The sequence below is a fragment of the Pterocles gutturalis genome, unplaced genomic scaffold (assembly GCF_000699245.1).
Source record: "Pterocles gutturalis isolate BGI_N339 unplaced genomic scaffold, ASM69924v1 scaffold25329, whole genome shotgun sequence".
Taxonomy (NCBI): Eukaryota; Metazoa; Chordata; class Aves; order Pterocliformes; family Pteroclidae; genus Pterocles; species Pterocles gutturalis.
Genome location: NW_010131405.1, coordinates 9,863 through 20,611, shown reverse-complemented (window position 1 = coordinate 20,611; position 10,749 = coordinate 9,863). Strand labels below are relative to the sequence as shown.

General features: G+C 38.2%; 1 protein-coding gene across 1 annotated transcript in view; it reads right to left on the bottom strand.

The window, feature by feature from the left end:
- Positions 1-444: 444 nt before the first annotated feature.
- LOC104466999 (FH1/FH2 domain-containing protein 3-like) overlaps positions 445-10,749 on the bottom strand; it is a 14,749-nt gene continuing 4,444 nt past the window's right edge. Inside the window, exons 2-4 of the mRNA XM_010080602.1 lie at positions 9,145-9,239; positions 3,017-3,160; positions 445-761 (exon numbers count right to left, since the gene is read on the bottom strand). Coding sequence (XP_010078904.1) covers positions 519-761; positions 3,017-3,160; positions 9,145-9,239 — 482 coding nt within the window. The 3' untranslated portion in view covers positions 445-518. The remainder of the gene's footprint in view (positions 762-3,016; positions 3,161-9,144; positions 9,240-10,749) is intronic.

The window sequence follows — 10,749 nt, the reverse complement described above, 5'->3', positions numbered from 1 at the left end:
AAACTGTTTTTATCTCAACCCATGAGTTTTCTCACTTTCACCCTTCTGATTCTTTCCCCCTCATCCTGCTGAGGGAAGAGTGAGCAAGTGGCTGTGTGGTGCTTACTGCCTGTTGGGGTTAAACCAGGACACATATACAGGACAAATAGCTCTGCATTAATGTGACGATGCACTTGTTACAATCTTCTATTATATCACTATATTGGGTATAAAATCTGTCAAAGGATGAGATTAACCTTGGTTAGTTCCCATATTAAATGCTCTAATTCATGTTGTTTGGGTCCAGTTACTTAGGGTAGGTGGTACCAAAGAATGCAGCTATGCAGATAAATCAAGTCACCTACAAATCCACTTCTTTTTTCAACTTTAAAAAAGTTAAAAATTTAAATAATTTTTTTAAAATTTTTGAATTCAATGGAAAGTGAGGAAAAAAGAAAGCAACAGTCTGGCAGATTAAAAATGTGCAATGAACATAACAGAAATTAATCAGAGAAAGGACTATTCCCCAGCTCATGCACTTACCTCTCACTGAGATCTTCAATGTGCTGTCCGTGGCCTAGCATGAAGCTAGGGTTTGACTGACTGCACGGACTCGCAGGGGCCGATAAAGTGCTTTTGACATTCTGTACAGAGTGCCTGCGGCTCCGTCGGCGCTCTAACCCCTTTCGCTCACCAGTACCAAGACTGGCCCTTCTCCGGTCCTTGCGCCCACTGGGAGGGGGGTCAGCACTCTCATCTCCATCCTCATGTCTCAGTGTCATCTGCAAAAGAAAGGAAGAAAGGCGAGGCTTCTGACACGGCTCCTTTAAGCATCACAGGTCTTCACACTTGGGCTTTAAAAATTAACTGATCTCAATGTGATTAATTCCTATTAGCATCATCATTTCTATAGCTACCCCTGTAAGTTGCTATCTATACATTATTTTTTTTTTTTAATGTAGGACTTAATTTTCAAGGAAGCTAAGCAGTGTTGGACACCTAGCTCTCTTTATTTCCTTCTAAAATACTTAGGGGAAATCTTGGGTCTACTGAAATCAACAGAAAAAACTCTCATGCACTGACTGATTGAACATTTCCTCATGTTCAGACATGACACCTGTAATGATCTAGTGGAAGTTACTGTCTACTGCTTTAGAAAGTATTTTACAATAGTGCCATCATTTCTCCCCAGCCAAGGAAGAGATCAGCAGATGTAACTGCATTCCTCTTAAAAATCTCAATTTCTACAGATCTCCCTGCAAAGCAAACAAAGGGAAAAAACCTAACAAACACAACAATTTATGTGAACTGGTACCACGATTGATTAAAAGTAAAAAATGCAGACCATACGTCTCCTCTAAGCCTTCCAGTTTTAAGGTGAGCATAATTACTGTCACGTGTGCCTTTCAGTGGAAAAGTCAGTATTTCCTGCCAGTTCAGAAGCACTGTCAATACAGAGTAACAGATGTATAACATCAGAAAACAATCATGCTGAGAATAGCATGGCCACAATGATATTTGACAGAAACTTCTGACACAGGTTGGGAGCTCACCAACTGGAAATAGCTGAGGAGTAAAATACAGGTGCAGCACCTAGTATCTTGAACTACAGCACACCATTGACTTGCCAATGTGACACAACTCTAACAGAAACAAAGCAAGTTCTACCTTAGGGTACGTAAGGAGACATATTGCTGGCAGAAACAACAAAGTTACTGATGGATCTCATCTGAAATGCAGCATAACATTTAAGTAATCTTTATATGAGAAAGAGCCATTCAAACAGGCAGAGGTACAGAAGAGGGTGAGGTGGGTGATCAGAAGAATGCATATCTCCTTGTTTCTATCAGTCTTGTTCAGATAATTCTTACCAGAAGTGACTTCAACAAAACAAAAGCAAGGGAAGTGTGACATCTCTGTTTAAGGTGTAAAATCTACTTCGGTGGGGAAGAAGAGATTTTACAGATAAAGAACAACATTGTCAGAAAAAAATAAAGAAGGTGCATAGGCATGTCTAAATTTGTCCTGGTCATCAGGAGAAAGCTGGTACCCAACTAAGCCAACTGCTAATTTTGCAATCAAGTCTTTGAGTAGGCATAGCACGTGCAAAAAAACTTGCTTTTAAGATTAATGATCATCTTTTAAAAAGGATTTTATGAGCTGATGCCTCTGACAACAGAAAAAAAAGAAGAACATGAAGACCTCTCATTCTCATGTTCCTATTTTGGCCTGACTTTTCGTGAAAACTGCTGTATATAAAACCTAACTGCTAAAGTCAGTGAAGTGACATGGGTGTAGAGTTGATCAAGAAAATGGAGAATCAAATCTGCCAAATCCTTTGCTGGACTTAGATTGAGATAAAGTTATTTCATTTCATCACACCAGAACACAAATTCACATTTACATTACATTAAATTCAGCCTAAACCTCCCCACTCCAACGCTTCACCAAGTCTGAAAAGGGGCTAATTATTAAGAAACTGGATATCCTACCCTTACATATAAATACTTCAGAAGCAGTTATTTCATACCTAGGTGGTGAATGTGGAGTCACTTACTACTCCATTGCTGCAAACTGTATAGGATCTAGTCCAGTGTAAACTCGTAAACAAGGACTTGCTGGGTATTCAGCTGCAGAACAAGTGGTCTTTGTGAAGCTGAGCTCAGCTGAACCTTTTTCATGAGCTGAATACTTTTGCATATGGAAAGAACTTCTACTTACTTTGGGATGTGTAACTAGCAGTCTGAGAAAGTTTTAATTGCAGGTAGAATTGCCTCTAAGGAGGCTAGTAAATGTGCTGGTTTGCCTTGGAGTATGCCCCAGCTTTAGTAAAAAATGCATTTGCATTAAATGCAGCTACATACTGTAGCAGGTCACATATACAAATGTACATAATACATCTAGCAACCAGATGTTTTTCTTTTAAAATAAAATAGATAACCAAATTTCACCTACGTTACATTCCCCCCCACCCTGCCTCTTGGCTTTGAAGTTTGCACAAGCTGTAAGATGCATAAAACAAGGCATGTTATGTTACCTCATAAATGTTAAATTGCTCAACTAAGTCCAAGTCTGTTCCTTTCTTGTTCAAATGTCTCTGTGAAACAGCTTCAATGCCTAGCTCTTCCAGACAGTCCACCACGTCGTAGAAAGAGTCTTGATCTGGCAACCCCGACAGCGTCTAAGAATCAAAGGAAAAACATTTAAGTCTGTTCGTTTTGAAAAGAATTAAACAAAGGTTTTTAAAAGCGGGTGGCAAGTGGTGCTACGTATGATTTCAATAAAGTAAAACCCATGATTTGGGATTTGAAACACCACTAGAAAATAAAAAACAAGTGGCACAGCTTTTAACAAACAACTCTGTGCACTGTGTAGAAAAATGAATAATTGGCAAAACAAATCAATGTTGTTATTTCATACAAAAAAGTATGGAAAATGTGGGTCTTTAAAATACACAGTTGGATTCTTCTTGGCTTCATTCAAGTACAGATTTTAAGAACAGAGAATGTTAAAGCATCAGAGAGATAAAAGCAAAGAGAGTGAAAAAAGTGGTTTAGCTAAAACCAGTGAAGCTGATTTCCTACTGATTCCTGTAAGTTTGGCCTGAAGAAGAAAAAGTCGAATGCACAGCTGTGTGATGTTAGGACAGCAGGAAATATCCTGCACCATGTGCCTACTGTCCTTCACACCTGCAGCACAGGTCATCCTCTCAGTGCACAAATTGTTTTATATTACAGAGATATTGACTCCTTTCCTCCCTTCCTCCCCTTCAACTTCAAAAGTTGTATTAAAGGTACGTTGACTCCTTAACTCCTATAAAATGTTAAAAGAGTTACTAATCCCTGATTATAGGATAAGTTGGTAACAGTGACACTGGAGAGGAACTTTTGCACACTAGAAAAATAAAGAATGCCAATAATAACAGCTATTGAAAATAAGCTGTTTGACTTCAGAGCTTTCAATAGCACCTGCTCTATGTTCGAGAGAGAGCACTTTTCTTACCATAGTAATTTCCCATATTTTTGGTGAATTCAGAAAAATGAGAAAAGGAAGGTGGCCTTCTGCAGTATACCGTCTATACCATAATATGTCACCGCAGTGTATGTAGCAAGAAAGACTGATTCAAGCCACTCACAGCTTCACCACAGGGTGATGCACGGGAAGAGGACATGGGCATTGGACAACTTTTTCCAGAGCACAAGTGAACTTCATCCATCAGAGTCCTGCAGACATTTACAAAGTCAACAGAAAACACTACTATTCTGGTCTGCCATTGATTTTGGCTAACCTTGTGATGATTTTTTACTGTTCCTTACGGATGATGCAGGAAAATGAGTGTAATCCTGTGCATGTTGAGTAGAAACTAACAAACATTCTGTGCAACCTACTTGCAGAGCAACATACACCTCATTGCAAGAATCAGTCTATACAGAGCTGCTTCTGCAAAATATGTGAGAGCGCAGACTGGAAGTAAAACAGTTACTCTGGATTAGCTCACCAGGGAGATGCTTACTTGGAAGTAGTTTCCTCTCTCCTATTTAATTAGCTAAGTAACAGTATTTAAGCCTCTTTTTAAAACCCACTGAAGACCACGGAACTAAATTTTCCTAAACAGTGCTGAAAATAGATACCATGTACATTTTGTTCTTTCCTAATCTGACACCTAGCATTGAGTAGAAATCAGGATTCAGCAAATGAAGCTATCACACTGTAAATTCAATGGCGCTTTAACAGAAATATGGAAGTTCTATAACAGAAATGATGTCTATCAAGATTTCTCTTGCCTGTGAAAGAAGTAGACAGCACCTATGCTGACCTGAGAGTCTTCAGGAACAACAAGACGTGATGTCTTATGTGCAAAAGGGTGGACAAACAATTAGATCTTCTGCGCATTTACTTCTTAAAACATCAGGACATCGTCTTAAGTTGATATGCAGATCACCAGCCTTCAAGTATAGGTTTTTTAAAAATCTGAGGTCAGGTAGGCTGTAGACAGGGAAAACGGCAGCATAAGGTAGTATTTACTGGCAATCCTGCTTTTGTCAGCAGCCTTTTATTGGTTAATATAATTTTATATCATGCAGCAGTGGAAATCTAATCTTCACGGTTTGCTACTGGCCAGAATTGGGCAACTGAACTCCCAAGGACAGAAATCAAATGTTTTTCCTTTGCACAGTTTGCCATTAAACTCACAGATCCATTTTCAGAACCTAATACATATAAAATTGAACTTCTAACATCATAAAATAGGATCTAAACGGTCACCTCAGGTGTCACAACAAGGTCAGCTCAGTTTAGCCCAGGAGAAAGCTATTTGCAATAACTAAACACAAGGGACACGAAGTGTCTGCAGAAATGACTGATTAATTCTGGCTTGTGATATTAGAAAACAAAAGGGGGCTCCCATTTTCAAGGTGGCTTTATAATGGAATCAAAAGCTGCAACAAGCAGACCAGAGGTCATAAATTGGGCAGGTCCTTCCAAGGTCCTTGCTTCTTTCTGAGTTCCTGGTTAAGTTCAAAATGATGCTGCGATATCAAAATATACATTCAAGTCACAAATATTTCCTCCTGCTTTGAAGATTGAACTTTACAATGTGAAAACTTGTCTAGAGAATTAAAATTTAGCCACTTGGAGAAGCGTGTTTAAACCACAGTCTGTGGTTTGCTTGCTGGATTTTGTTACGTTCAGAACTCAAGTGTACAAAGAAAGCATGAATACGAATGTCAAGACCCATTCCTATGCCTCTGATCAGTTTTGGTTTGACAAAACATTCCTGAATTAAGATTTTTACTTTGTTGTGTAATTTTACCAGTTGCTCTCAAGCCCTTGCAGGAAAGCCTATGGAACTTTGTATTCTTCCCTCTCAAGTGGCTGCTTTTGGAATGGTGAACTAAATTAAAACCAAAATCCCAGCCCAAAAGTATTAAGCTTGATTTATCTTCTTAACCACATTTTTACCAAAGCCTAAACAATACATTTTACCTACTGCTAACTGTAACAGTCCCAATGGAAAGAAAAGCAAGAAAATTGATTAAGTTTTATCAGGGGTGAAAAAAAATATATTTTTATGGGAATACAAGAGCCAAATGTTTCCCTAGATGATAAAAACTATCAGACAACATACTCAACTGGTAACAGCATAATATGCTTATCACTACATATCCTCAGTTACGTTTCTGAACAAAACCCGCCACAAATTAGTGCTAGCCTATGCCTGGCTTCAGACTGAAAGGCTCTCTTTATTTGCAGTTTTTAAAATGGGTAGTCTTGGCTGATAGTAGCTAGTAAAACTAAGCCTTTTGTCATTTACAAAACAATCACAGTATAAACCAGTGGTGCAGGGAGGACGCAGACAACAGAAGTCCAGTTAAATGCGTTTGGTGTGCAATGCTTTACATGAAAGTCCAAGTAATACAAGAACACTGCTCTGGTTACTAAAAATCCAACAGACTGGACCTCACCAGGGAGCCCAGGCACCAGATAGAGACATTATTGAAATCTTACATGCTATGGTGAAAAGCACTACATGGTAAATAAACACGCTTACGGGCATTAGCCAAGTTTTCAATTGCTTGGGGACAGGAAGAAGCATCACTCACGTATGTGTTTTCCCAGGAACCACAACTTCTTCTAAAACACCTGGTGTGGCCAACGTCTGACGCAGGATGTAAGATGATCACTGTTCCAGTGTGGCAGTTGCCATGCTCTTTAGGCAGGCCACCAAAAAATTGATGTGCCAGATCCTGTATTAATGTTGCATTGGACTGAAACAGGACTTTTTCCACTATAGCTGATGGTCCACTCGTGGGTGGTACTCTAATCTTCCCCTAGTAACCACTGGCCTAGAATCTGGTGCTTAAATTCTAGTCTTATACTGGAACTGCTAAAAAACATTCAGTGCTTAATTCAACTATAGCAAAATGTATTAATTTGCCTGTACCTCATAATTATTTTATCTACTTTAAAAAAAAATGTATTGTGCGACATGAGAGAACAAGGGATATTAAATACAGGTAAAAAGAAAATCAACAGTAATCTTACAACTACAAAGCTTCCAGTGCCATCTCAATAATAAAGAGGTTTTATAGCAAGTAAGTAGTGAGTTGAATACAACACAATTTTCTTTCAGCATTTGATAAGTAGAGTTTTTTTCTTATATAAAGGAAACACAAAGGTTTTAATCTATCTGTACCTCAGTAATGAAAATGAAGAATGTAGAGATTAGAATAAGATCTAACAGATCACAGGAACTAACCAAAGGAAGATAACAAGGTTGGACTGGAACTATACATAACCTGAAGTATCTATATTGGCATTTAAGAGATTAATTCATGCCTAAATCCCCCCAAATTAAGAGAGGGTTAATGAAATATCAGCATAAGTAAATTGGTTAAGAATCAACAAAAGAGAGGGAGAGGATAAAAGGACTGGAACAATTCTTAAGTCTGTGCAGATGTGATTTCTGCTCCTGAGCAGGAAGGAAAGTAGTCTGTAAATGTATACATGGAGGAAGAAAAAGAAGTAGAAGTATGCTTCCTTGAGACAAATATCTTGTGAAGACTCTGCCAGAACTGAAAATTTTGACATTTCCTTGCCTAGAGGAGCTGAAACCATCTGAGCCTGCTTCATATTCTCCGTGGGGGAAAAAAATTACAACTGTGACATGCTGCTTGCTGTTTTCTCTATAATCATGAAAAAAAATCCCATTAAAAACATCATAAAGCTGTCCATAAGCCAGATCATAATTATAAGTGTGGCACTGTGAGATTCCTCTCTTCCTTGATCTTCATAACTGCCTTGCTCCTTTGACTATGAGTGCGTTTTTAAAGAACTATCTCCTCCTAAAAACAGCTTTAAATGTAGTGAAAAACTCAGACTAAAGGAATCAACTATAGGATGACAAAAGAGTCAACATAGAATAAAATTTTTTAAGAAGTCAAGCACCAGGTAGATTACAACTGCACAAATGATGAAGAGAATTATCTCAGAAAGAGGAATTAGTACATGAAACAACAAGGCATAATATGGAGATGCTGAAAACTAGCCACCTCAGCTTTAATAGCAGCTACAGACAGAAGCATTTAAAGCTGGTGATGCCTTTCAGAAAGAGTACACCAGTGACATAAGGTCATCTTCTAAAATCAAGAAGATCCTTATTACCATGTAAGCAGGAGCAAAGGTGGGTCTAGGTAAAATTGCAGTGAAATCAGTGATGTCACTGAGTGACATTAGTCCCTCTTGGGCATTTTTGCTGACATTAAACTATTTTGTCAAAAATACAAAGCAACACACAGTTCCAAACATGTAGCCATGAGCACAGTAACCTGGCAGCATGATTTATGACCTCCACTGACACTCAGGATCTTTAACTGATTATAATGAATAATAATAATATTCTGTAATACTCAGGCCTATTAAGAATAATCATAAAACACATGGTTATTTTGATTTGCTAGTAGCATGTTGATCTTCTGTGTTCTTTGAAAGATCCTTTTTTAATTCTAGTCATCCTAAGGTCTGTTTAGGACTAGATGCTAATTTTTAAGGAATTTACACTAATAAATTTCTAACTTTTACAGGCCTTTCACTTTCTCCCTCATAGCACAACTGAGTGCTTTGGCAAACATTTGATTTTACTGCAAAACCACTACTTGTAATACAGGACACCAGAAAATATACAGAAAGAAGAAAAAATGTAACTTCATTTTTTTAAGCAGAAACACTTACTAGCACTCAGACCTGTTAAATTCATCATGTCTGGTTTGCAGTAAAGAAAAAATTAAATGATCTGAACTAGAAAACTGGGCACAATGCAAGCCTTTGTGAGCATGTGATTTTTTCACCAGTACTTGGTTTCTTTCTCCCCTTGGACAGTGTGTTGAGCTAGTTTGTTGAGTTTTGTTTTGCACTGCATTGTCTGCATTAGGAGAGGAGCCATGACATAGGATGTTTCTGCACAGAACCTAGCAATAGCAATTCTGCTCCCAGGTGCTACCTCTGGGTGACTGCAACACAAGCAACAAGGGTGTGCTGACTGATTACAGCTTGTCCTGCAACTCCTCTGGGACAGGTCTCCTTTGTCATATGTTCTCAACACGGAAAAACACTGTACAACTGAAAATACTAACATCTCTACCGGTTATGCTAATGACGTAAACAAACCTTGTTAACCAAGGTCATAGCGTAAACCAGTAGTTCGGTATCAACCCCATCTTTCTCCTCCAGGATCTCCATGATGTTAGACCACGGCTTGGCTCCTAGAGGAAAAGCAGAGAGAATTGGTGATGGTGATCAAAATGGAAAGCTGTTGCATCAACATTTATTCAAGAGGTAGCACAAGATGGAATGATGTGTTCAGGTGTAAGATCAAGTGGAAAGATACAGCCTCCTCTACAGTCTCCCCTGCTTCACAGAGAGTGAAGTTAATGCACACAGCAAAAGCTACAGTGAGGAATTTTACCCCACTTATCATAGATTCACATAAGCTTAGACAAATCTTCAACAAAAACTTATATGCAATGCTTTCAGTACATTTGTTGTTCACATTCCTAGTGATATTACTGAGTTACACTGCATTAAGTAAAGTCCTGTTAACAAAACAGTGCAGCAGAGAAACACAGTTTTTCTCAAATCACAGGCTGTGTGTCTTGGATAAAAGAAATGATCAATGAGGGAAAAAGATTTTTGCTGTGGTTCTTACTCAAATTACTTTAATAAAAATCCCCTCTATGGAACCTTCAGATATGTTTTTCTCATTTTTCCACTAAGTGAGGTCAAAATCTGTGCTTCTAGTCTTGACGTATTTGTTTGATTTGCATGTTGATTTGCATTTGCGTGATTATTTCATGCCTAAACACTTAGTGAGTTATTGTGCCAAAAACATCAGACAGTCAACACCAGCCAGATACAAGATAACTTCTTGTGTGGAAGGTAAAACCATCCTAGTTCATTTGGCTAAAAGGCAGATGGTAGCATTTACTAAATAAAAAAAAAAAAAACCACATAAGTATTTTATCTAGGAAACTGAAGTAAATAATGAAAGACTGTAATTGATTGTTTTGTGTGGAGTAATGCTAAAGGTGAGGAGGACGAAGCAGAAAGCTAACCCTAACTTAGATACTCATTCAACTACATGAGCATAACTGCAAGAGTCTTTGAATTTCAGAGGGAAAAAATGCAAAGTATTCCAACAGCCCACATGCCCTAAACACTACAGGGACGACGATCGTTTGAGTATAATCAGGCAGTAAAATGCAGATGTTTCATCACCACAACCTGTTCCTTACTGATCAGTGATCCCAATGTTAAAACTCTTCATGACTCTCACAGTGATAACAACCCTTGTTTATTCATGCTGATATTACATACATCATTTGATGCACAGACATCAAATCTCTGCTGACCAAGGATCTCCGTTTTCAAGGCAATAGCAGTGCACTGTGTGGAAAACCCTGTCTATTAATGAACACACAGACAGCAATATTTCTCTTGTTTTGTCTTCCCTTCTTTTTGAGACATTCTCTGATCTTTACTACCGAATAATAAAACAGAGCTTCCTTATCTAGAGCAAAATCAAACAAGGGGGGATTCACTCCCAGCTCTCCAAATGTATTTATGTGCATTACTAATTAAATACTAATTCAAATACACGGCTGTAATGAAAATACACTAGACACCTCTTTACCAGATTCTCTGTATTACCAGACATTTTGTGCAGTACATGTTCAAGAGACATGTGGAACAAATTCAGCCGTCTCACAAATGATA